This window comes from Triturus cristatus, chromosome 12 (assembly GCF_964204655.1).
Source record: "Triturus cristatus chromosome 12, aTriCri1.1, whole genome shotgun sequence".
Lineage (NCBI taxonomy): Eukaryota > Metazoa > Chordata > Amphibia > Caudata > Salamandridae > Triturus > Triturus cristatus.
The window spans coordinates 312734351-312762012 of NC_140595.1; the positions used below are offsets into that span (position 1 = coordinate 312734351).

At 41.7% G+C, this 27662-nt stretch overlaps 1 protein-coding gene across 2 annotated transcripts; it reads right to left on the reverse strand.

The window, feature by feature from the left end:
• Positions 1-27622, reverse strand: PDP2 (pyruvate dehydrogenase phosphatase catalytic subunit 2). 2 transcript variants are annotated; one of them, XM_085636844.1, is made up of 3 exons: positions 27424-27622; positions 7160-9154; positions 1-748 (listed from the first exon to the last, which is right to left on the reverse strand). In XM_085636844.1, exon 2 carries the CDS (start codon positions 9083-9085, stop codon positions 7466-7468), a length of 1620 nt encoding a protein of 539 aa, XP_085492970.1. In that variant the 5' UTR covers positions 9086-9154; positions 27424-27622; the 3' UTR covers positions 1-748; positions 7160-7465. The 2 variants fall into 2 exon arrangements, with proteins under 2 accessions (XP_085492970.1, XP_085492971.1); XM_085636845.1 differs by lacking the exon at positions 27424-27622 and adding an exon at positions 16068-16173.
• Positions 27623-27662: the final 40 nt, after the last annotated feature.

The following is a 27662-nucleotide window of genomic DNA, read 5'->3' on the forward strand; positions in this document are numbered from 1 at the left end:
TTTGTTTTTACTTTACATTTACTGCAAGAAAAAAACATATCGAACTGTTGTATAAGATTCAACGTAAAAAATATATCCTGTTAATGTAAACAATTGTGCTATGAATTAAATGTAAACAGATTAAGAGAGCATAGTACAGTAAATGGATGTGGCATTTTTACAATCCGATTCCTCTGGTTAGTTGGTTTATAAAAATAGGCATTATCATGTTAAGAACATTTTTTGTAAACTACAAAACTTGAATTGAGGATAACTGAAGGGAAATGTACAGGGAGGGGGTGTTTAAATTCCTATTACTACGGGGTTTAATTTCATAAACCCAAGAGTCTTCTGTGCGGTAACCCATTTACTGAAAACAATCGATTAAACATAGGCTTTAGTAAGAAGTTACCCTGTATAACCATTTACCACCTGACAATATTTTCAAACTTTTTGCATATCATCTTTAAACTGCAGTTTTTCCATCAGACGGCTTTTTAAATATTGCCCCATTTGAAATAGAGAAACAGGGCAGCTTTCTCATCCTTCTGGTCTTCAAGTTTGGCAATAAAATGGTTTACAGAGCGAGGCACATTACAGCTCACTGTACAGCAGCTTTAAAATACAGGTTTGCGAAAAACTCACTGCATAGGTGTCATAACATGGAAGCAAAGGAGGTGGTCATCTTCTTATCCCTGTGGATTCACAAAACCGGATCAGGTGTACAATCCAGCGGATACAGGTAGGGCGACGACAGGCATGGAGATATCTGGAAGGAACACATGCTGAAGTAGTCCTTTGATAGTGTACTTTATTAGTACAGGTAGAAGGATTTTAAAAAGGCTTTTGATAATTGAATAAAAAAGCTTGGTAAGCAACTGGCCTTACAGGAGATTGCTGCAGTGTGAATGAGTAAGCGGAACTATGCATGCAAACTGGAGATGGTGGTTTTACAGGAGAAAGGCCGTTTTGAGGCAGAGAGAGCAGTTTGGGGCGTAGTATACAAGTAGATCATTCTAAATGGGACAAGGAGTGGAAAGGTCTGTACGGGACTGTGGAGTTTTTGGACAATATGTTGAAAAAACGTAAAATACGTTTTTCTAGGATTAGTGAAATGTACATGGAGTGTCATGAGAATCGATTCAAAGAATAGTATCTAACAGTCTGCTGAACACTATGAAATGAGACATAAAGAAACAGTTAGGCCAGTGAGTAATACTGTTAAAAGTACAGGGAAAGACCTTAGCAACTTGGACAGATTTGCAACATTGTCAAACAAAACACTAATCATGGCCCAGCAGTCCTGCCGTAAAATGTGAAAAGGCCTACTAAAAGGTCATTAAAAGCCCCCAAATGCATTCCATTAGCTCCCTGCGTAACACACTATAAAACAAGAAGGTTACATTTAGAGGCTAGATCTGCGACACGCATCCACAAGATATCACAGGTCTTGTTACACTCTGAAAATCAACCACTTCAATTTTAAGCAGAGGTACAGTGTGGCCAAGAAAGAAGAGTAAGCAGACTAGTGTCACCTTAGCTCCCCACTCATGTTTGAGATGAAGAACCAAGGCCATCATTTTCAAGTTTTACTCAAAGCCTTAAGGCTGTGTGGAGGGTGCCTGGGTCTCCGTTGATTCTGCATTTGAAAAAAAGGGCCTCAGCAATGCGAAGGACAGGATAGCACCTGATGGAAGGTAGGCAGGTGGGTTATATGCAATCTGGTAGCCAACATGAAGGACAAAGGCGATCCGGAGGGCCACCAGTTGTAAGCAGTAACACTGAATGTGGCGGTGGGCAAGAATCGCCCAGAGATATGCACTGCTGATTACAGGGTGGACCATAGCTTGAAGGCGAAATTGGCATTTCAGTAGAGGCTCACCAAGTGTAGAACGGGTGGGGGCAATGGAACGGCCTGGGTAGATCAGATTGCCCCTGCTGACATCAAGTGCTAGAGTGCTAAAGGAGGAAAGTAGATTGGACTGTTTAGTGAGGAAGCCAGTTAACAGCCCGTTCAAGCACCAACATTGGAGCTAGAGGAGGAGCAGCCTTATAAAAGCAGCAGGAGATGTGAGCCACAATCTAGAGCACTGCAACACAACACAACCATTTTACATGATTTGAGCTAAATGCAATCACGGTCAGAAAGTGGAACCAAGAAGTAAAATCAAAGTAGCCCAAATGTTTATGTCCCTGCCAGTTAGGGCTAAGGTCTCAGAAAAAAGAGATGGCACCAGCGACTACTCCATACTGGTGAGTTTTCATACATACACGCTTTCAAGAACAGGTCTTGTTCTTGTTGAATGCCTCCTAACAAAAAGTGCACAGAAAGACCTACCTTAGTAGTCCAGTGCTGGACAGTGGTGAAATGGGGCACCCAAGGTCAGATTGCACATTAGCTCCCTCAAGTGTGGAAATGGCCTTTATGAAGTTGGAATTGCTGGGCATTTTTCAAAGAGGAATTGATGAAAGGCTTTGAGGTGTGACACTGAAACATTGATGGCTACACAGAACAGATGCCCCTGTAGCATTTAAAGCCACTCAGTGATCCAGATAAATTTAATCGCTTATCATCTTGAAGCGGACCTGTTAAAAACAGGAGTGAAAAAAACAGGTGACACAGGGCCATCCTCAGAGTGAAAGTGCTGGAATAGGGTGCAAAATTAAAGGACCCGATTGTGTTCATGGTACTCATGGTACTTGGTGCTTGCTGATGGGCACAGGCAAGTTCTACTGGAGAGAGATCAACAGTTGAACAAATTGAGAGCCCTAGAACTTAACATAATTAAAGGGCATGTAGAAAGACACAGATACAATCTAGCTGCACAATCATATGCCTAAGCGGCCACTTAGGACTATTCACCTTAATAAAGCTGAAGTTACTCTTTTATGCCTGAAAAGATGCGGCAGGGAATAAATAAGAAGTGCATTTAGTGTGAAAGGTGTGAGAGAAATAAAAAAAAAATTAAATTAAAAAATCAAAGCCAACACCGTCAACCTTTGAGGAAAGCTTAGGATAAAGTCGACGAGTATAAGAAAAGTTACATCACTAGGGAATATCTAGATATGCGTAATAAGTGTTATACTGCAGGTGCATCTCTTTCCACCTTAACAATAGAACAATGCGATGAGCTTGCTACCCTGATAACAGAAGTAGTAGTCAGACAATCAATAAAAGCCCCGAGGACTTGTGCTTGTGACCAAACAACTTCACGGGAAGCTTCTATAAAACTTACATCACACAATTGACATCAAACCTCAACACCTTTCGGTTTTACTCCCTTGCAAATAAAAGGAAGGTCCCCAGTGTGGAGGGTAGCAGTTATTTTGGTCATCCCTAAGGCAGGTCGTAATCACCAGCTCCGTTCTTTATTTAGGCCAGTAGCCGGGTTTATCATAGTTGTTAAACTTTATTCTAAGATCCAGGCCTACGGCTTGAAACAAATCTTACCCAGTTTGATTCAAGTGGCTCAAACTCACTTCTTTGCATCCAGCCAGATGCATGACAACACTAAGGCAATTAGTCCACAAGATCGAAATAGAGCATTTAACAAACATTCTGGTGACAATAGTAACCTTAGATGCCCCAAAAGCCTTTGATCAGACCTTTTGACATCAGTTGTGGGTGTGATGGGCTTTGTCCACAATATATTTTGATTGTTACAGCTATCTACAATCGACCCACCACAAGAATATCAAATAGGTACCTTCCAGACCTCTCAAAGGAATGAGTCACAGGTGCTCCCTATCTTCGTTATAGTTTACCCTTAGTATAGGACATACTGCCTCACTTATCAGTCACACCAAGTCTATAAGCGGCACAAATTTTGCAAAGGGGGAATATATCATTTCCTTTTATGCCGATTTCTTACTGACTCTTGAAAAACCAGATATTGCACAGCAAGAACTCGCTCAGCAACGGCAGAAATTTGAAGAAATGGCCAAATACAAGATCAATAAGAGGAAATGTGAGGTTCTAAAACTCGCTTTCCCCTTACAAGAAAAGTGGGAGTTGCAGGACAAATTCCCTTTTCAATGGATTAGTACTCACATACTTGAGAATCCAAATTGCTATGCATAGCATATTTATAAAGTGTCTACTTTCACCCACTCCTGGATGAAATCAAGAGATCTGACTAGAGGAGCCCCCCCCCCCCACCACCCCACTCTGTTAGTCTCATAAATGGGCCACATTGATATAGTTAGAAAGAAATTTCTGACTAGGGCAATCTCTTTTTTCAAAGCACTACACATCAGATTAGACAAAGATTTCTTCCAGTGAATACGAAAAACAACATGAAACTGTCTGGGGGGGGCTGCAAATCCAGGGGCAGTAAGGTCACCCAGATTGATACTACTTTGCTGCCCAGTTAAAGGTCAAAGCAGAATGGCCCAAACAGGAAACAGAAGATATGGGCTTAATAGATAATGAAAGTGAAAATAAACCACTGGATAATCTAGATTTTGATAAACAAAATAAGAGGCCCCCCAAACTCTCACTTGAATACACTGGTCGCCCCAACCTTGCAGGTACGGGATAAAGTGTAGTGGAATGTATACACATCGCCACTTTTCCTTCCAGGTTTCATACCTATTCATTTTATTAGTGTCTTTACCCCAGCAATGCACCCTGGGCCATTTGATAAGTGTAATAAAGAATACCATCTATACAAAAAGGAAAGTTTGTGGTATGAACACGTGCAACTAGGGGTGTTAAATGAACAAATGGAAGATGCTGCACTGAGGGATAAGACCAAGTGTGAAAAATCGCTGCAGGGTTGGTGCCAGAGGAGTGATACAAAGTTATACAAACTGCTTGGGCGACTGATTCAGTTGACTCCTGGGCAAAAATGAGTGCCTGGGATAGAAACCTAGGCAAACTGATTACCTCCTCCGGGTTAGGGACATTTCGAGGAAAGACCATAAGAGGGCTACCTGCGTCCGGAATAGGGAAATACACTAGCGGGCTCTTTGAAAATAGTATTTCGGGCCGATTAAAACGCACTGTAAGTATCCCAATGCTGGTCATAGCTGTTGGAGGGAATGTGGTGGAAAAGCAGATACAATACATGATTTGTGAAACTGCACGAGGTAAATCCCATTTTGGAAAGAGTTAGCCTAGGCATTGCATACAGCATTAGGATGCACTATGCCATTTTTACAAGAAGTTCAACTTCTGGGACCAAGACCATCTGGATATCTGTGCCTTTCAAATCCAAACTCTTACTTGACATTGCAGTGTCTAGAAGCAGCAAAACTGGTAATTGCATTTCAATGGAAAAAGAAAGATGCATCCTCTTTGAGCCTATAATATCTTAGTGAATCATCTCTATTTCGATAGCCTGTAGAGACAGTTTCTAGACTTTCTTTCCGAAGCTATCACAATTTTGGAATCCCCCTAGTCGGAACATACTAGTGCTCTTAGCACGAATGACAAAACCAACAGGAGACATGAAGGAGAAAACTGTTGGAAGATCTTGAAATCAGATGTTGTTTGTTGTCCATATGATTTGGTGAGGTTCTGGATGCTACTGGGAGTCTTCAAGGGAGAGGAGGCGATTGGTGAATAATGCCCGAGGGATCTGGATGGAGTTCTAACGGATGATTCGGTACATTAACATTAAATGCTAGATGTAGCAAGGTGTTCCTCATTTCTGTTATGTTGTATAACTAAATGTAAATGCTATGTTTCCCCCCCCAAAAAAAACACGCATACACAGAGGTGCATCTTTCCAGGGGTAGGGTTTCTTTGGCCACCAGAAAACATTAATTTCAGCTGAAAAGACAACCAGGATCCCCCAAAAAGCCTGCCATATCACAGTGCAGAATCCACCCCCTATCACTTCCAAATAGAATTACAATCAGTGACATGTTTAACTTCTACTTTCTACATCACTCAGAAGTGCCGGAACAAAGCAGCATACTTAAAGAGTCCAAAAGAGTCCATAAGACAACTTCTTTGGGGATTTAGTAAACAAAACAAAGAAACGTTAGAGGGAAGAGCACATTTGTTTTAACTAAGATGAGTAGAAAAGGACCCCATAGTTAACAGCTTGAAACGTGTGTAAAAAGAGTAGGATCTTCACATGGTCAAATAGGCTGATGATAGATAGCAATGATTAGTTAATATTTGCGTATGTTTGGCTACAACTGCGAACAAGTCATCAAGTAGAAGAGAAGGAAGATATTACACAGGCAAGTTTTGAGTAACTCGACCTGGGCAAAGTCATCTAAGGTGAAAAAGACGAGTTAGGTGATCTCTACTTAGCGGTGGTAAATGGAATAAAAGTGTAATTTACCTCAAAAGGAAACAGAACACAAATATAAGGAAAGGTCCAAGGACTAAATACTGGAGCACAACAAAACAAAAGCACACAAGAAAGGATGCGTGTAATTCAATTTAAACGAAAAAGACTAGATTGAAAGGAAGAAAATAAAAGACTACTAGGGAACAAAAGAAGCAGAAACTTTTATACTGTGAATACGAGTGGTACAAGATCATTGAAGCAAAATTACCTGTGCAAAACGGATGGGTTATTGTGGCTGTTGTGATAGTAAATCTGAATATGGGGAAAGGTTTTATAGCTATAGTAAATGGCTTGAAAGAGTAGTGTCATGGCAGAATAATGGGTAGGACAATTGAAGCGTGAAAAATGTTATGGTTAGAAGTGGTAGTGATGGACTGCATTAGTGATAGACGGTGAAAGATGTGAAGAATCTATGTAATATAGAATGCTCTCTGCATGGACGATGATGAATTATTCACAGCTGGATACTGCAACAAAGCACATAGATTGCTGACATCAAAAACCTAAAGTGTTTGACTAATGCGAGGACTATGTACAGCCAGTACTGAAAGTACCCTATTCGACCTCATCAGCAGCAACCTACCAACGCGAGATTAAACACATAATTTAGGTTACATTAAGCTTGTTGGCCAAACTATTTTACTTTGTACACCCCCTTAATCCAGGATGAATTCAATATAAAATCATTTGAAGAGAAACAACTTGGAAACTGCAATAGGTCTATTTAAACTGGTTGAAAAGTATGGCAAAGGAAGGGAGTAATTAAAGAATGTATTATGTCCATTAAAATAAAAGCATGGTATTTATAACTTACATTTTTAAAAACATTTTTTAAGGTTCGAGTTTACTCTAAGAAAAAAAAAGGCACTCACTGGGTTAAACCTGTAGAACACAAACGGATGTTGATTCGCCAATGACATGGTTGTCATTTGCAACTTTGTACTTATGCTTGCTTGCTACTATCTTTCACAGCATTTCACACAGTCCGCTTTATCCATTGTTGAGATGCCAGTAAATGTGTAATCACCCGCTTCAATAAACCATATGCCATGTTGTACTTCTAAGATGATTTTTCACCATAGTAGTGTTAACAATTGTTTTTAACCAGACAACCAAAATTCCCTTAGAGAACTTCTGGTCTTGAAAATCACTTTTGGTTTATATTCTAAAACACCATTTCAAACTGAAGAGCCCTTTTCATTATTACTGTAGTGCTTTTCAATTGCATCGGAGTTAAAATAAATCACAGTGATAGTAATGTCGTCTCTATACATTCTAGCCAAATCATCTGGCAAACTCAGCATTACAGAAAGTCTCTCTTGATCAATCTCTCCATATTCATTGGTTCCAATGGCATGCCTGATGAGATGAGTGGCTACATTTTGATCTGGCGGGTGAAGGCCTTTCGCTCTCCTTTTAAGAAGCACGTTGTGCATATGCCCCAAACTGAATTTATCAACTGTCAGCTCCGGTGCTTGAAAATGTGCCCCAGAATTGTGTTCAGCAACCAGTCTCACCACATTCTCATTGTCCAGCATATCCCACAATCCATCTGAAGCTATAACCAGAAATTTATCCTGAGGCCTTAGTTTGTGATATGTTATCTCTGGCTCAGCAGTCAAATAGGGCGGAGTATAGTAGTTTGGGGGAGTATATTGGTAAATATTCAATGCTTCAATATCACAAGCATTTTCCAAAACACTTTTCTGCAGTTCTTTGCTCCATTTAAATCGGACATCTCCAAAAGCTCTCAGGGGCATGAGAATTCCCAACAGTCTGTTGTTCAATATTATGGTTTCTTCCTCCGATTTGGGGTGTTCCCCATATAATCGTAAGATTTCTGCCTCATTGAGGGAATTGTGGTCAAGTGTAAGTGGAAGGGCAGACACAGTGCCATCATCGTTTTCAACACCCAAGACAGCTCTGCAGTCTCCTGCATTGGCAACATGCAAGTGGATATTGTCAATGTGGGTAACGCATGCAGTTGCACCAGAAAAGGCAATCTGAAGTGCTCGATTCCTTAAGACTTCATTTTCGAAAGGAACTTGCACTTCCAATGAAATGTCATGATCAAGCCTCTTAAACGCAAATGCCAAAGCTTCCTGCACGCTGAGTCCACCTTGATTGTCCAGGTCTATGAGCTCCTGCCAATAAACTCGAAGATGGTCTATGTAGAGTGATGCGACTCCCCTGTAAAAGTAATCATTCCGGTGTTTGTGCCACTGTAAAATTGGAAGGACTGGTTTCATATGTTCCATCGCAAACTCAATCTCTTCTAAAACTTGTTGGGACATTAAAGACACAGCAATGTAATAGAATAGTCGCTCGCTAATTGACTGTGCACATGAAAATCCAGCGTGGCCATCAAACACACCAAACATGAGGCCTTTGGTCTGCAAGCACGTTGCCGCACTTCTACGATCTTCATTGGGTGTATTGGCAGCCAACTGGTTACTCTCAAATTTAAGAATGGAGTTGGAATTCTTTCCATCAAAGTCTAGGATTCTGTGTGAAAACTCATTAGCTCGTAGAATATGATTTATGTGAGATGGGGCAAACGACAAACTGATTTGCTCTTCTACTGAGGTATGTCTGAATGATTTTTTACTCAGGAAGACATTTTTATCTGGTGCACACCCCACCAGAAAGGGCACAAAAGGATCCCTGTAAAGTGTACTTTTCCACCGGGCTGCGTTTCTGCTGGAGATGCATTTTGCATGCCAATGCCTTTTGCCTGGCAACGTTACAACACAGTTTCTTGCAGAGTTAAAAATCCAACCGGGTACAGTACATGACATCGTAGAACTAGGACACTTCTGTAAACTGGTTGGTTTTATTTTAGTCCCAGTTTGCACACTGTTGAAATCCTGGAAGACAAAAAAAGATTTTATTCAAACCTGAAAACAAGTCAATTTTTCAAAATTGTGTGTGATTAACAAATATCAATACCTTGATTAATGCACCGCCTAAAGTATAACGCAAAGAAAAGGCGCAAGACTTTGCAGATTTGAGCACAGAAAGACATTAAACTGATGTTGTCTGATACCTGAACACTTACGATTTTCTGCATGGTTATTTTGCATTCACGATTGAAATCGTCATTTATCATCTAGTCCTTCACACAACAAGTGTGTAAATTAGCAGCTTGATCACATTTGTAATTGAGACAAAAATAGGTTTCTGGGAAGCTTAGGCAATAGTCAATTTTGCAAGTCTACTTTATCCAAATTAGCAACAACTCTAAGTAAAAGAGAATTTTACTGGCCATCCTTTCACATAGATCAACATCAGCAGTAAAAAACAATACGTAAAGCAAGCATTCAGTAAACATGGTAAGGAAAGCAAGTATGTTTAACATTGTTTTGAAACAGTATATGAAACATTGCACTTAACACAACGAGAAAAGCATATGTAAATAAATCTTCGGAACATCCATGATGTATACTAGGTAACTGGATTATACAAGGGTGAGAAAGAGAAAAAGCAAGAGAACAGAAAGTGAGAGAAACCGATTAATAAGAGGGAGAACAAAATAGAGAAAAAGGAGAAGAAAAAAAAAGAAATGCGTGCGTGAAAAGAAGTGACATCACTGGATTTCCCCTCATCCACTTGCACAGAAAGTGATAGCACTGGCTTCCCGCCAAAAGTCTTAACTTAATAGAGGCTGCAATGTGAACACTCAGTAGAAGCTCACAGTTTGTGCATCCTTGTGCGTCTCCTGCACACAAAAGTCCAGCTCTTCTGCACCTTTCCAAGCTCACCTGCACACAGCACCAGGACTCCTGATCCTCTTCCTACCCACCTTCCACCGCTATCTTTCACATCCTCAACTCCAGTCATATCTATCAGCCCTGCTACTATGTCTCGCAGACCAACAATGAAGGTGCATTCTCCTGTGCTACCTGCCATTTTGCATGCACCTTCCCGCACCCACTTAATCACCTGCATCTCATACACCCAACACACATGATCACAATTACCCCGAACCCCTCCCTGTGTTGCATGGTCCTCAATACTCTAACCCTCACTAAACAGGTCACTGAAATTTGGGATTTGCTACATAACGGCTCACCAGACCTTCGCTTCCCGACCGAAACCAGGCTTACATCTTCGTTGGCCTCCATTAGCCATTGTAATCCCTTCTCCAGAAACAAAATTCACAAGACGGGACATAGACCCAGAGCAATCACCTTCAAAGAATTCATCCAATGCTCCACAAGCAACATGTGACACTTGAGCTTCAAAATCCTCATCACCACCAACTGCACCCTCATCTATCGCTTTGCAAGACCACACACCTTGTTCGCCAGCACCATTGCAGACATCACCCCCCAATCCTTGACTACAGCACCTTCATATTCCTCTGCGACCTCAACTACTGCATGTAGGACCTTACCAATCACGACACAACTAACCTCAAGGATCGGCCCATTCTCTCCGACTCATTCAGTGAGGGTAAGACCCCGCACACGCTGCAGGACAACTACTGGACCGCATCTACAGCAACATCACAGTAGACAAGCCCACACATATCACCTGGTCCAACCACACCCTCATTAACTTCAGCATACCCATTCCACACCTCCGTAGAAACACCCTGAGCATAGCTTCATGACGGGACTTGGAAAGATCCAAATCCAAGGCCTGGTTCACTGTCCGAGCACAAATACACTGGCTCCTCTCAAAGCGAACAAAGCAACGAGAACCAGACCACAAGCAAGCTTGTACACGGAAGAGCTCAGGCTCACCAAACACCACCAAGCAACTTTAAGGCAGATGGAGACAAAGTCAGACGACACCAAAAAGAGCATCTACAAATCTGCCATCATACACTGCTATCAGCAAATCGGAGCCATCAAAAGCTCCACGCTCACTGAAACCAGCTAAAGAAGCACCAACAGTGCCGAGGAAATCTATGCCATAGTGAAAGGCTTCACCTCTTCGGCAGCAAGCTCCACCAGCATCACCCTCTTTCAGGACCCAATGGTCCCTAATCTTCAACAACAGGATCACTATTAACTATGAAAACTTCGAGCCTCAACCAGACCCTTCGACCCTTCCAGCCCTCTTGCCCATTTCTACCAACACCCATAGGGAAACCCTAACCACCTGGTCCACCATCACCACTCCAAAAACAGCAACAACTACGCAGCCTTCAGAACACCTTCAGACACCTGCACTCAACAAGTCTTCATCAAAGTACTGGACTCCATCAGCGGAGCAGTCACCCTGATCCTGAATGTCTTAATCATCACAGCAACCCACTAAGACACCTGGAAACACGCCACAGTAAACCCCCTCATTAAGAAAGTCTCAGCAACCCAAAGGCAGTAGCCAACTACCAATATATAATTGCACTGCCACCCTAACTGGCAAAAGTAATGGAGAAGTCCTAAACACCTAGATACACAACTCACTAAAAACTACCTTCTCCACACCACTCAACCCGGAATCAGTCTCAAACACAGGAAAAAAAGTCAGCTCTCGTCGCTGCCACAGATAACATGTGGATGACCACAGACAGTGGTGACACTGTGGCTGTCATCCTACAGGGAACTTTCCACAGCCTTTACCATAGTCTCTCACCCCATCCAACGACTACACAAAGCCGGCACCCAAGGTCCTGCACTTCACTGGATTTGTTCCTTCCTGACAGGCCACAACAGTCGGTCAGCTTGACCTTCTTCAACTAAGATACTATCTCGCAAATGATGTTGGATCCTCATTCATGCCCATTCTGTTTAACGCCTACATAACCCCACTGCCAGTATCCTCCAGCCCACGGAATCAACGTCATATCCTATACTGGCAACATCTGTCTCATACTTTCCCTTTTTGACAAGTCGCCAAACACACAGACCAGTTTCTCCACCCGCATGACCAAAGTCACCAGATGGATGAAAGGAAAGGAAGGGTGCCATGAGATTAAGAATGATAGCACACACTGATATCTCACAAATACAGGGCTTTCCACTAATGTGAAAGGCATTGGCTCAAATGAGGGAAACCTTTTTTCTTCACTCCTTTTCTGTGAAATGCACAAGTATGGGCTTTATTATTAAATAGATGGATTACCTAAAGCAATATATGGAGGAATACAAGGGTGTGAACAGTGTTGAGAATGAATAGGGAACCGGCGTATGAAGAAAAACACTTAGAAATGCATAGAGAGCTTTGAGAGAAGTACTTTCGATATTTCTCAAAACTGAGTATCAATATCATAATTGACTGCCAGCAACGAAATAGTTGGTTGACACTACCAATGAAAAGACTACATGATGTGACAATCAACATAGATACCATAAACTGGTTGTTGTTACAAAATCATTTTATAATAATTGCATTGCTTGATGTGAATTGTGTGTGATAAAATTGACGGAACAATAACTTATTCTTTATAAGATTTATTGAGGATGAAGAATATTTAGACATGTAATTTTTCGGTGTTTATATTGAATCCTCCCTGATTTGCCGGTTATATGTCTGGCTTGCATTATACATTCACAAGTCAGATCTATAGGGTTTGTCAATGTGAATTCTTTAGCAAAAAACAAAAAAAAAAAAAGAGATAACGTACATACTGAACTCTTACATAGTGCCGGGTGAAGCCGCAGCTGGCACAGTACATAGTGGTTACTGCATATCAGTGAATATTAGGTTACTGGGTGCTGTTAAAGAAGTATTCTCAAAGGCGGCTCAATAGGGACAGCTACTAACTCAAGACCCGAATAAAGAGGCACTTGCATAGCCAAGGTAAGCAGCCACCTGCCAACCTTCTTTGTACCCTAGGTAACCAAACTGCCAATGGAGCACATGAGTCTGGTCATTAATCCATTCTTGTAATGGCTACCAGGCACAGGTAGGTGGGTCAGTTTATCAATATATGCAGCAAGCGTTTCCACCAAACACCACCAGTGGCGTAGCAAAGTTGTCATGGGCTCTAGTACAAGATAGGAAAGTGGTCCTTACACTGGTCAACGGCCCAAATACCAGCAACTTCCCCCCACTCCTCAAGCTCCCTTAGTTCCACTGGAGGCGAGGTATGTGCCAGTGCTGTGTCACTAGTATGACACTGGTTAAAATTAGAAAGGGATTTAACAACTCTCTGCAGGACAATTTAGGGAACCGCCAGCAAGAAACGTTTAGTGGCAAGAGGTAACATTGCTAAAAACATAATCAGATCAGGCACTTCCCGTAGAGATTTTTTTTTTTTGTAAATTGAGCATCCAAAGTACAATGAGCTAATGAGGATGTTTACAATTTAGAAGCTTAAGGACCAATTCTGAGAAGGAGGGTTCTACAACAAGTAACTTATGGTACAGGTACCAAATAATGGGGCGATATAAAGTATATTGGGTCAATAGTTCAAATAATATTAAATGATTCATTGACCTGCCTATAGGGCGTTTACCGCTTTTTCCTCTGCAATTTTCAGAAAAGGGCTCGGTATATTGTGCACTTTAAAATAAACAAGGACTTGTTAAGGAACATTTGCAGCAAATAGTACATTTTGAAGTAGATTGGCATTGGACCAGTGACACCGATTGTACTAACAAATTATTTAACAGGGGTCTTGGGGAGCTTAACTAAAAGAAATGTATAGAAAAGCTTTAGCAAATGTTGCCTTTCAAGCACACATAGCCAGTGTCATTGGTGAAAACTGAAAAAGAACGAATTTTTCAGTGTTTTCTGGTTCTCACATAAGTGATCTTAAGGAAATGTGATAAAGTAGGCACATTTTGGGAATAGCAGCATGGTCAAAACTGGGTACAACGTAATGTGTCTTTACTTCTCAGTGACATACCGTGGGCCCGATTTAGGATTCAGTGAACGGGTTACTCCGCCACAAACATGACAGATATCCCGTCACACATATTACAAGTGCTTTATATCCAATGGCACTTGTAATACGATTGACGGGATATTTGTTACGTTTCTGACAGAGTAACTTGTCCGCCAAACTCTAAATTAGGGTATCACATAAAAGCACATAATAGACCCAAGTCTACAAATTGTTTTCAAGCACCAAGTAATGCTGATGTTACCAGTGTTTTCCACCAAGACAACTACAATATAATGGATCCAATTGTCAGCACATTATCTCCTCCATGCCAATAGTGTTTAGTATAACATCTTAAAACTTTATTTTCTTAATTTCCACACAACATATCCCCACATTGACAAAGTGCAGGCCTGTCCACATATCGCCTCAGTAATACACATATTTGCTCAAAGTTTCAACAATGTTGATGTAAAGTAAATATTGCATCAATTCACCAATGCTGCAATGAAGCATCCCTTTTCCCTAATATCATGGTCCTGCATCATTCATGAGCTTCATGACTTTTCAACAAAGAGCTATGAGCTGCATCCTTATAGTGACCCAATATGTGTGACAAGACCTGCAAGTAAAGGGTGATCTGCAGATAGTTTTAACAGGAGTTTTAACGAGAGTTGCATATCTATATTGACCCATACAAGAGACACCCACTTTCAGTGACAAGCAGAGGTTTTCTGCAGCGGTATGCCTATAGTGAAAGGTACATTTTTAGAGCATATATACCAATAAAGATGTGACCTGCAGAGCACACTGTTAAGGGGCTGAACATTATAGGAGGCTTTTATCCTAGTAGGACTGATCACTATAGCGATCAGCCATCTGGCAAACTGTGATAGACTATATCATCACGAATCAGCCATCCAGCAAACCATGAAATGGACTGTGTCACAACAGTTGTCTCCTGCATACTGTAGCAGGTTGGCATCTCAGTGTCCTGGACACTGCCATGTATGTATATTTTTGTACGAACTGTATGTCAATTCAGTACCGTGCAAACAAGGCACTCATTTTCCTTGGCACCTATCTCTGGTAAATAGGAATTAAAATATCCCATTATCTAACTTCAACTCTAAAAATATTTTCTACAAGGGATGCCAACATGTTTAACTGCTACAACAGCCACCAACGTTTGCATATCACTCTACAGGAAAGTGACTGAAGGGATCTAAAATGTGCCTATGTCAGGTATCAATAGTTCACCAAGTTCTGTTTATTCTCTTTATAGTCCTTCACCTGCAAACTTCAATTTATGACAGGGAAACCAGAAATATGATCATCATGGGGAGACTGTGAAGGAAAACTAGACTGAATCAACTACAGAGATCTGGCATGGGGCAACTATACCAGGTAGACTGACTTTATTAGGTCTTGCCTGCGTTGCAGCGCGCAAGCGCTGCGTCGCCTTGGCGAGATGTATTGTTGTCGCTTTTGTGTCTGCCTTCTCTGGAAGCGGGGTTGGTGTCCGCCCTGTCGGCATTAGGCCCCGCCCACCGGAGTGGAGATTTCGCTCACGCACGCTCGTGCACAGGCATCTCTTCTAGACAAGCGTGTTCATATATGCATCGCGCTTTCACTTCAGGTGAAAGCGCGATGCATATCTAAACAAGCGGCAGACACGCGGTTTATTTTTCAATGCTTGTTAATTCTTCATTCATCTTCAAATCATCCAACAAGGCTCAACTCACACTGCATATTTTCAGAGACAGAAACAGTCATGCTGCAAACAAGCTCCATGGATGTAATTGAGGACACCGCAACCATGCGTGTGGATGCATTTCTGTCACCAGCACACGCACATTAAAGTTCCATTTACCTCATGGTAAACGAGGATCAGGGGCGGAACAATAATAGGAGACATGCAGGCATGGTCAGACTGACATATTTCAAAGGTCACAATTGTCATTCACACGAGCTGTGACCCCGCCCCCCAAAGCTCTTACTGTGGTACAGTCTCTTTTCCAAGCCACAAGCGGAGAAGAGTGACAAGCTCAGACGTCTGGTTCCACTCTGTGCTGGGGTTACATCCAGGTGTTCCAGTTGTCACCACTGATGAGAGAGAATTCAAGTTTTAACAAAAGTCGTTTTTTTTTAATGAATACAAGAGTAGTCCGAGAACAGCTCCCGACTCAGCAGCTGATAAAGGAGAGAATTCAGACCTCTTGGATAGCCATACATAACAATGGCAATAAAACCAAAAAGCTAAAGAAAACTCTGTAACCTACTCTCCTACTTCTACAGCTGTTCAGGCTCTACATTCAATCACTTCTGGCAAACCTAGAGTTTGAGTAGGTAACAATGAGAGGGTGAGTCTGAAAGGGTGGGGGGCAGAGGTAGTTCGGGAGTAAGAAGGGGGGGCAATAGTAATGACAATGAGGAGGTAGGAGTCTCAGAAGAACTGGGACAGTCACAGCTTCAAAACTAAGGGGACTGGCAAGGAAAGGAACTGTGTCTGCAAGAGCTAATCGAAACACAGCAGGGAAATAGGTGAAAAACATCACTTCTCAAATTCCAGGGATAAGAAGAGATTTAGCAACTACTACGAATAAAGAAAATGATCCAGTCACATCAGAAGAATAATATCAAAACAAGCTACTAAATTCAGAACTAGTGCGCAGATGTTTGGGCACAGGGAAGGTCATCACTCACATGACCCATTATTCAGCTATAGGCATGTTGAAAATAAAGATCCGACTGTGTGAAGCTCTCATTTCGCAAGCATTTGCAATGCAATAGGCCTCGCATTTACGTAAGTTTTAGCTATTGACATTGTAAATAACCATGACTTTTATTTATGTTTGTTTTTAAAATGTAAATAAAATGCGAGACCTATTGCATTGCAAATGCTTGTTCAATATACTTCGCTGCCAGTCAGTCTCTAGGTGATAATATAGTTAACAGATTTTTGAGATTTATGGAAAAACGGCACACTTCTAGAAGAGGACCATACCTCGGGAAGTATACTTGAGGGAAAGAGCTGTGATCTAGTCATACATAACACCTCATATTAGATAGTCAGTGAGAGTGAAAGAGTAGACCCCATCATAGAGCAGCATCCAAAATCCTACACTATCACCTACGGGGGGGGGGGGGGGGGGGTTGCATTTCTGTAACTATCCATCAATGGAATCCCATAGATGTCTAGCGCTGCGAGCTGTTTGTAACTTCGTATACATATTATCTGCGCTTCTAGTTGTGCAAAGCATGTTCGCCCATTTTTAGGTCTCGCCTAGCAACGCAGCGCATGCGCTGCTCGCCTTGGCGAGATCTACTGTTATCGGTTTGGTGGGCGAAGGGGGAAGGGACATGTGCACGCGTACCGAGGACAGCCGATGTGCAGGCGTGCGGCTCATGGCGTTAGCACAAGGGACAGCAGATGTGCTCACGTACGGAGGACAGCAGATGTGCATGCGTATGGCTCTCGGCGTTAGCACAACTCCTGCTCGCTTGCTCCCTCCCTCCCTCTATCAGTCCCCTTACATTGCAGAACAGGAGTAATTTAATGAAACCTTTCCCTGCCCTGTGTGTCATATTTTGATGCCAAAAACTTTTAACACGTCTCTAATACTGCGAGTGACGCATTGATGAAACTGAAGATGTGCTGAACTCCTCTCACCTCCGAGGTCCATGCTCGCCACTTATTGTGAACGATATCACGAGACATTTGTTTCAATTCCCCGTGGCTCAACACACAACTTCTCGCTGCACCGAGATCTGTCCCCTTTGCCGCAACCGGGGCCGCTGCGTCTCAAGCCTCGACCCCGGCCGCCACCAGTGCCAGATGGCCTCTGGCGTGCGTGCCCTCACCTGCACTCACCCGCAGGGGCACTCGCGCTCCCTCCACACACCCGCAGCCGCTTGTGGGGGGCGCGCGCGCCCACCTGCGCCCTTCTGAGACTCCTGGGCTCGCGCTGGCTGCTCTTTCGCCCTTCAAACCGGGCGCCGAGGCAGTCTGTGGCGCACTTTTGTCCTCCGCGTCAGTCCTCTTCTCAGCCAGCAAAAAGCCCCGTACCTTCTAACTTCCCCCTTTCAGCCCATCGGCCAGTTATCGGCAGCTCGCAAAGAGCAACCAAGTCTCCCCGGTGTAGTAAGAGAAGGACAACACCACCTCTCAGACCTTCAGCGACGAGGGGATTTCAACACCGGGAATTTCTCTTTTTTTTTTTTCCCCCACAGTCATCTTCTACTTTTGCTTTTGGTCCAGGGGCTTCCGCCATAAGAATGTGCCCGGCTTCCTCTTCAAAAAATGGACCCTTCTTTTTCTTCTTAAAAGGTCCCCAGCGCATTTAGTTCGAATCCCTTTATTGTCGACTCCAGGGGTATGTCACGATGTAACCCCTGCGCCCTCTGTAACATGCTTTATAAATGGAAAGTGCAAATTACAAGATAGTGCCATGTTAACAGAAATAGAATTTAAAGTGTTAGTGATGTGCAAGAACATGCATCGTACCTTCTAATATGGCTTGCAGAGTTTGGCACATTTTTATGGGTTCCTTCTTTTGTTTATAAACCATGCACCTTTCACCAAGTGAATCTATTTAACAAGCATGTGCAATGCAATAGGTCTCGCATTTAGGCAAGTTTGTGCTATTGACATTGCAAATAACAATACCTTTTATTTTTGTTTTCAAAACATAAATAAAAGGCATTGTCATTTACAATACCAATAGCTTAAAGTCGAGCAAATGCGAGACCTATTGCATTGCAAATGCTTGTTTTTACTTAAATTGTTAAGCTGATTTCCACTCCATCAAAACCACTTTAGCACCCAAGGTTAAAAGTAGATCAAGAAGTAATGAATTTTGCACCGATAGGGACAGTGAACTTGGATTTACAGAAATTCACAATACAATTGTAGGAAAGTATTTTGAAAGGATTTTCGAAAACATGTTGGACCAGAGACTGTATTCTGATACAAAAGGGTTGGACCAGTTTACAGGAGTAAAACATATTTTCCAAAGAGCCCACCTCCTCCATGCATTTCCAGCAGGTGTCAGACTTAGATAAGCCCAATTTGTAAAGTTTGGCATGAGTCCAATAACTTTTATGAACGGGCCAACATCTGGATTGTGCTAAAGCTGTGGTGATTCTTGCCGGAATTGGGGACTGCCAGATATTTCCCCATGTTGCATGCTTAAAGGACTTATTATGCATGGGTTGCATGTATGTGGACCATTTCTTTTTCAGACCTTTCATTAGGTAGTTTAGTGGGTTCAAGCATTTTGCAAATATGTGATGCTGAGTGGCCGATCTTCCTGAAGTTACATAGCAACCCATGAAGATCAGGGGTATGGGGATGGACCAGTTTCCTAATTACACTTTTCAATTTCAGAAAGTTATAGAATTGTATATTAGACAGGGCAAATTTAATGCGTAAAGTGGAGAAAAGAATAGTGTTGCCTCGTGTTACCAAGTCCCCTACTGCATTTATGCCGTTATTTGCCCATAGTTCCCAATATATTGTTTCACCCTCTATATCGATTCTATTATTATGCTATAGGTGATATAACATACACTTCTTAGACAAGGAGGTAATACAATCAAACTCACTCAAAGATTACATATTACTAAACTCCCTTTCACAGGTGGGCTAGCAAAGTAAGCTTGTAGCCAAGCTCAGTCTTAATGACTGGGGATGGCTTTGCACGTGTCCCCTACGGACTGGCGAGTCAAAACAGAGGTGGAAGAAGCATGTCAGGCCCGACATTTTTCCCTCCCTGTCACAATTTTAAAAGTTAAAACACACTAGAGGAACCAATGAGGCGTTCACATAATCTAAAAAGTGCTTCTCTGCTTTGTATGTTTGCAGCTAAGTTGAGCTGTGGAGAAGTGTTCATCTAGGTCAGTGAACGCCTGCAGGCAGAGAGAGTTTGCTTTAATTTGCTAATGGCCATCATGGAAATGTTGATACTCCCTTTAAGGTTTAAGTCAGTGAAATTACCATTAAAATAGTCTCCTAGCATTCGCTTACCTTTAACATTGTTCGAGACAGATACTGTGATATTGTATATGTAGTCAGATTGAATTAACAAGATATTTGCATTCATTGTACATAATCTAGTATTTGGGGGTCGAGGAATTATTGAACACAAAACATTACAATTTTGTGTTAAAGGGGGATGTTTCATCCAGTCACTGAATTGCACAAGTCTAACCAGGAAAACTGGGATAAAATCCTAGCTTCCCCCACTTGATAAAATTGTGTGATTCTATAAAAATTACTTTTTTCTCTTTGCCGCATTTTTATTGACCATGACACCTGTGACCACATTGAAGAAATTCGAGTTAGTACGTGTGCTATATGAAAATATCACTTGTTTATTAGATATTAATGTTGCTCCACATGTAACATTTAGTCACACATACAGTGCACTTGACATATTGATTACTTATGTTACTCTTTGCAAATCGTAGAACGAAAGCTGTTGCATGTAGCACATACTGCAAAGGTACGTTAAATAACAGCAGGGCCTTACTTTGGGCAGGCTTGAGTGACCGCTTCAAGGGCCTTTTCTATTGCAAGGGAACTTCGTAGGGATCATTATGTAAAGAGACGAATTAAGAAACAATTCGAGCTTGCCCCACAATAACCTGCTTTCCAAATGCAGTTGTCTTGTTCAAGACTTGAAGGGGAGCCGAGAACAGCTTTCCAATGGGCTCTATGGTGACGTCTTGCTCTTATGAAGGCAGAGTAGAACTGAATGTCTGTTTCACTGCTGCTCAGGGCAACGAGGGTTTACTTCCTTGTCAGAATTTAAAGAATTTGTGATGCTGTATTAGGAATGCAAAAAAGTCACAGAGAGGTCTCAGAGGTAGAACCACTTGTATCATATTTCCATGAGCAAAATGCATAGGACTGATAGTAAAGCCCATGGACAGCCCTATTAGCCACTGCCTAAAACCAGATAAACAGGAAATCTATGGTTGAAAGGGGTTGTTCAAAAGTTCCTTTATGTATATTTATATTGGTGTAAAAGAATACGCTACTACGTTGTGTGGTGTGTTGAGCGCTGACAATCGATCTCTCCAGGCAGCTAAAATGGTCTGTAGAAACATAAAACCTCTGTGGCTCCAAAACGGACAAAACTATAAAGCTCACTGCCTCCTGGACTTAAAATGGAAAAAACTAAATTATGAATGCATGGACATTTCTCCTTTGAAGTCTTTTAAAGCATTTCTTTCAGAAATGTGGTTTATTTCCCTTATGATCGTACAAGTAGATCCTAAAAAAGGAGGTCCACTACCCCAAAAACTAGGAAGTTCTCCGCCCTCTTTAAACCCTAGGCATGTCACTTCCTCTTTGGCTAGGAGTCCGCAACATGTTTCTTCCTTAATAAACAACCACACCCACTACTTTGATGTACCTCTGTTGCCCGTGTTATTTTCTGTTCCCGTTTCAGTTCCTTAACATACTGTGTGTTTCTGCACAATTGGCTCGGAGCTGCGCTGTAGATTGCTTCTCCATGTAAACTTGTATTTTTTGTGATAGTACCCCATGAAGCATTCATTGTTGAGTTTCCTGCAAATTCATTGTTGAATTCTCAGGGTGGATCATGTTTTGGGGACTGTGGTTTGGCTCGTTAGTTTTGGGTAGGCACTTAGTAGCCACTTTCCATTTTTTCAATGGATCCCTTGAGGTGCATGCTAGGACTACTAAGAGACAACAGAATGCAATTTTTAGTGTGTTTGTGTGTGAAATTGTATTACCCACCTCTTACTAGGAGACTGTTGCAATGCGGCGTTATGGTGAGGCTTTTGGGGGTATGCAAGTGTAGAACAGCTGCAAAGGATGGATAATAGATTCTATGTAGGCTATTGGTTGTCCTGCAATCTTCATCCACTTATGTGCCTTTCAGAAGTGAGACTGGGTTACCTGGAAGACATAATTAAATTAAATCCTTTGCTTCTTTGGTTGAGGGTTTAAGGGACCCTGAACGTGAGCCTCACAAGGGCAATCATAACTAATAGTTTATCCCTAGATAACGTGTTTGCCATACCATGGCTAGCATATTTGAAACTAGTTTTCAGTAGTACATTAGGGGTTCAAGAGCTCTTCTCTAATCCAGAAAGCATAGTAAATAAATCAATAGAACTAGTTATAAATTTACCTTTTAACTTCAGTAACAAGACCCGTTTGAAGGGGACTCAAAAATTACAAACAGGAAGCCACTATTGCCTTTTAAATTTATCTCCAGATGTTGAGTTTTATTTAACGATTACTTTTAATGCTCCATAGAGATTTTACCTCACACAATTACGATTCAACTCTATCCACTTTTTAATGCCTTTTCCAATGCAGGGATCCTTGTTTTCAAACCTTTCCCAGTTGACCATGTGACACCGTCTCGAAACAAAGCACTGCTCTCTATTTGCTTTTTTGCACATTATATTTGCCTCACTGGAAACGCTTCCTAGTTCCAATTCTGCAGGAAGCAAATATTAGACGTCATAAATTAGCTGTAATCATTTTACAACAAATAGGCTCTATGGAACATGACTTGCAGTACTTAATTTTATTAGATGCTCATTTATACGAGGAAGAGGTAAGAAGCACCTGTTTGCATGAAAATGTTCTATGGTTTTACGTGGTCAAAACAGTTTATATGATTTCTTCACTGCTTGAAATTGGTCTCTTTTTTTATACATTTTATTACTGCATATTTGTATTTTATCTTCTGTGCTTTTATGCCTTTTTTAGCCAAATAAAGTTTGACTTGACTATCGTGAGATAGTACCATGTGTATTGTGTCTGATGTGCTTTCTAGAGGTGTGTTGGGTATAAACTGCAAACTTGTAGTTCATGTACATTTATACATATTTTACAATCCTATGTGCCTATAATACCTCAGAAAAACAATAGCTTCATTTCCGAAGTGTACTTGTCAAATATTTGAATGTGTAATATATTTGTGACTGTAGAAGTAGTCGCTTACCAGTAACCTTTGATGTTGTGGACATATCTGCAAGGAACTCTGGTTCGTCAATATTGATCAAATTCAGCATGTAACACATTGAGTCACACTTTAAGGCCAAGGTAAATAAAGACTGTTCGGTTTGTTGCAAATTCGAAGTACAGCAAAATACCTTTGTAGCAGACTTGCATAATAATGTGCCTTGAGGGAGAATGCGTAGTGCCCATCCTCCAAAAATAATTAAAGTAAAAGGACATTTCACAATATGTGTAGATCATGGGTCTCCAACCTTTTCTGTGATAGGAGCTACTTATGTTCAACGGAAATCATCCCGAGCTACTAATGTAATAGTGTAAACCCCATCCAAGATTGTCAGCAGTGATCATATCAGTCTATGGGGCAGGGTTTCTAGCACTAATGTAAAAAAAATCCTTTAAGAATTTGAAATGACTGTACATGGGTAATATATAAAAGCCAAAGATGCAATATCCCTGGCACTAAGATAATAATATGTGTAATAAAATTAGGTGAGAACAGACTACTCAATTGGGCTGAACCAAAAAGTGATCGACAATGTTCAAGCCAGTGAGTGGTCAAAGAAAGATGGTAATCGAAAGGGGAGGACCCAATGCCCCATCTAAATAAACTGCAGGCTGTGCTATCAAACTCACGTTACCAATCAACTACGTTACCATGTATGATAGACTGCATCCTCATGGCAATCTGTTCCATGGTGCCCATCGGTAGCACCAACAATAAGAGTGACACATCTGGACCAGGCTCATTACATGAAAAGTCTGTAGTTGCAGGCAAAATTCAATTTTCTCGTTTTTCAGAGAAATTACACAATTTATACTAGGTCAGCCGTCTGCATGAAACTTGTATACAAGGTATGCTCTTGCATACAAAAGTAAACAGATACTGATGGGCTGTACAGTACAAAAGTGATATTTGCGTTGAAGTAGGCACGGCAGCACTTAAAGGCATAGTAAACGGTAAACTACAAATAATGCTGGCAAAACGCATGTATGCACCTTAAAAGACACGTATACTGGCAATACCTTTAAGACAAGAATCTACTAGGCAAGTATGCTAGAAAATAGGGTTCTTCTTGCTTGGAAATCAGATGTCACTATTCATTTTGGTACAGCCATAAACCTAGCCCTCAAGTCTTTGAACTATAATACATATTACTTTAAGTTCTAAATCAAAGCATAAGTTAGATTCATTTGATCTGCACACAGAAACAATGAACTAAATTAAAGAGTTGCCCTTGAAAAGCGACAAGGATCACAGATATTAATCTTAGTGCTGCGGTATCAGAAATAAAAGACTAACTTGATGGAGCAAGGACTCGTAGAAAAGAGACTTGCTCGGAAGCAATCCTCTCATTTAACTCCCCAACATGTTATTAATTACATATTGTGTAAAACTAATTAGCAACTCATAAAAATGAGGGTTAGAGAAGCTTGCATATGTGTTTACTAACGATAACTATTCGAACAAACTAATAAAACGGCTTTAACAGGAAATCTTTACTGCGCATGCGTCAACTGCATCTACGCAGTATGACGAGCTGTCGCTAGGAGGGAAATTCTTGCGCATGAGCAGAGGGTACTAATATGGAGTCTTGAGGCCTCGCGTGCATGGCTCCTGCTTAACTGAAACAAAATCGAGCTATTTTACTAATGCGGGGAAAGCATTGATAAGTAAAAGGGGTTAGAGTAGGAATGGGTGGTATAGAGTGAAACCATTTATTTTTTAAAGTAACATCTGTCTTTCTGACTTTATCACTAGTGCACATTTGGGCCTCTTGGGTATGTCCGAAGTGACCTGTGTGACGAATCACATGGGTCAGCCCAGAAGGATGACGTGTGGGTTAAGAAGAGGACAAGGACACCGCTTGACTGAGAACCGACAGCAAAGAACCTGAATGAATGAGACTATATGATCAAATAAACACATTTGTTGCAGATGAAATGTGAATGCGGGTGGGAAAATAAAGTATGAATAAAAATTATGGGGATGGGTTTGCTAAAGAGCTAACTGAAAAGAGTGATATGTAAGCATGGTGTGATGATCTTCCCCCATTGCCTGACCAATCAGAATAAGTCTTTTTACGATATTGAAACTTTAGTGGGTGGTACATGAAGTGCGAAAAGTATAACTGAGGTAGATTTAGTTAGTTAGTAAGATGAAGATTTGCCGAATGCTGCAGAGCTCTGGATGCTGTATAAAGTGTTGTGCGCTTTCAGTCTTGTCCATAAACACACACAATTGGGTAAACAGCTGGAGTCAAAGTTAATGTTTGAAATTCAAGATTAGTTACCTCTTATTCCTAACTAACCTTTCACTGATCAAACTAACAAAAATCAACATTATTCCCTGGCCTTGAACTAATGTAATTACTAAAAGAAAGGGGAGGGGCATTCCCAGCGTTAACTGCGTACACGTGAAAGAACAGACCTCTAGCACAGTGTTTCCCAAACTGGGGTCCGAGGACCCCCAGGGGTCCGTGGCACATTCCCAGGGGGTCCGCAGGCAGCAGTTCTAAAAGCACTGCCAAGTTCCTTGTAAAATTAGCAGTTTTCGAGCAACTATAAAAGTGTCAAGAAAATGCCAGGGATTAATGTACCTGCTGGAGAGAGATGAGTTTTTTCCAGTGGCAGCTTTGACTTATCTAATGTAACACAGAGGGTTAATATGCCTACTGCAAAGAACGTGTACAATGCATTTGAAAAAACAGTATTTTATGTGCATAGGTCAGTGGGTTACTGATTTTGTCACAGAGATTCTTTTGTCACTGTGCAATTCATAAGGGACAATCGTAATCTAGCACAGTGTCCTATAAACTGTCAAACAGCTGCTTGCAAACTGCATGGTAAAATTTAGCAACATATGTTTATTCCCAGTCTATCATTATACTGATGCTGCTATGTTCCCACTTCCTGCACATGAACAATTTTGTAATGCCTTTTTGTCACTTCTATGTGTGCTTCCTAATGCAGCACACATGGAAGATGCAAAACGTCATTTTTTATTAAAGATTGTTTATGTGCAGGAAGGGTCACCTTCCTGAACATAAACAATCAAAGGTGTTTAACGAGGAAAACTATGGCATTTCTTCTTCTATCGCCAACTTAAGACCAGGGTTTTCATGGTCTTAATTTTGGTGCTGTCTCCTATTTAAGCTGACTTTGTAAATAGAGGGCAGCATCAAAATCAATGGGTGTTGGAGTGAAACTCCCACTGCCCACCTTTTTCATGCTAAGCATTGCGTGAAAGGGGGCCTTATTTACAAGGCAGCGTTAAGCCACAATAAGTGGCTTAACCCCTTGCATGCCCGCCCCTTTCCCCGCCCAGTGCCGCGCCTTGCATTAGCGGGCGGAGTTCATGACGAGCTGGACTCGTCATGGGCACAGCACCACCGCAGCCCATGACGAGTCCAGCTCGTCATGGGCACTGAAGGGGTTAACGCTGCCTTGTAAATAAGGCAAAGCCCCTATTGCCAGAGGAACATCGCAAAATGTGACGTTCCCATGGCAATAGGGACTTGTAAATATGCCCCTAGAATCCTTAGCAATTTGAGTATTTGTTTTGTGTGCACACGTGCGTTTTTTAAATTCGAATTACTGTTTTAATGTTTGAAATTTAAATCCTACAAATTGCTTGGGGGTCCCCGGCTTCCAGTGGTGACTCAATGGGGGTCCTCAGAAGTCAAAAGTTTGGAACCACTGCTCTAGCAAATAGCTACCTATGAAGAACTACATATACATGCTTCATTTCGTGACGAGGCTATCCAGGTTTGAATGATTACACTTTCAACACAAAGTCGAAATTGTAGCGTAAAATGGAGATGTGTTAAACTAGAGAAAGGAGCACAATAATGAGAGATTTAAAGAACGTAAATTCTATAGAAGCAGTGCAGTGCACATGAGATTCCTTGCTATTTCCATTCAAGCGCTCGGCCGGTCTCTTCCAGTCCCTCCTCCTCTGGGCTGGAACTAACTGGAACTTTCACCTTGAGCTTTACTCACACCAAAGGGTTATTATTTTTGTTTACATTTTGAGGGTTCCATCGGAACTGCGATTTTACCCTTCTGTCTCCTGAAAAATATTTCGACTCGACTGACTCTTGCTTGTCTTTACAGATCAAATCCAACCAATCTGATTTCAATTAAACACCCACTTCCCCCGCCCCTCAACCCCATGCAAATCCCGTCTCTTATTACAACATACTCTTCCAATCGAAATCCCTATAGTTCCTCGTCCTCCTAGATCGGGTCTACTGAGCAGCCCACCGCATGTCACATAAAAACACGAATCCGCTATTCACCATGTCCTGCGCATAACGTGCCTATGACACACCTGCATCGCCTCGCCTCACCTGGTAGACACGACCGGGACTTTCCAGAAGCCCCTAGCGTTGTCCGTTTGCCTCTTGGTGCGCGCGCCCCTCTCCTGAGCTCACCCGACTCTGTCAGCCATAGCCGGACTCTGAGGGACGGACAGCGCGGGACTTCACAGAGAGGAAACAGGTCAACCAATTAAAGCCTCCCTCGGCTTCAGATAACAGAAACTCAAGTGCAGAAAAGCAGCGAGTGCGCACCCTCCACAAGGCATACC

Bases quoted from the DNA above. Each gene is read 5' to 3' on its own strand.
- PDP2 (XM_085636844.1), bottom strand. From the start codon at position 9,085: ATGTCATGTACTGTACCCGGTTGGATTTTTAACTCTGCAAGAAACTGT.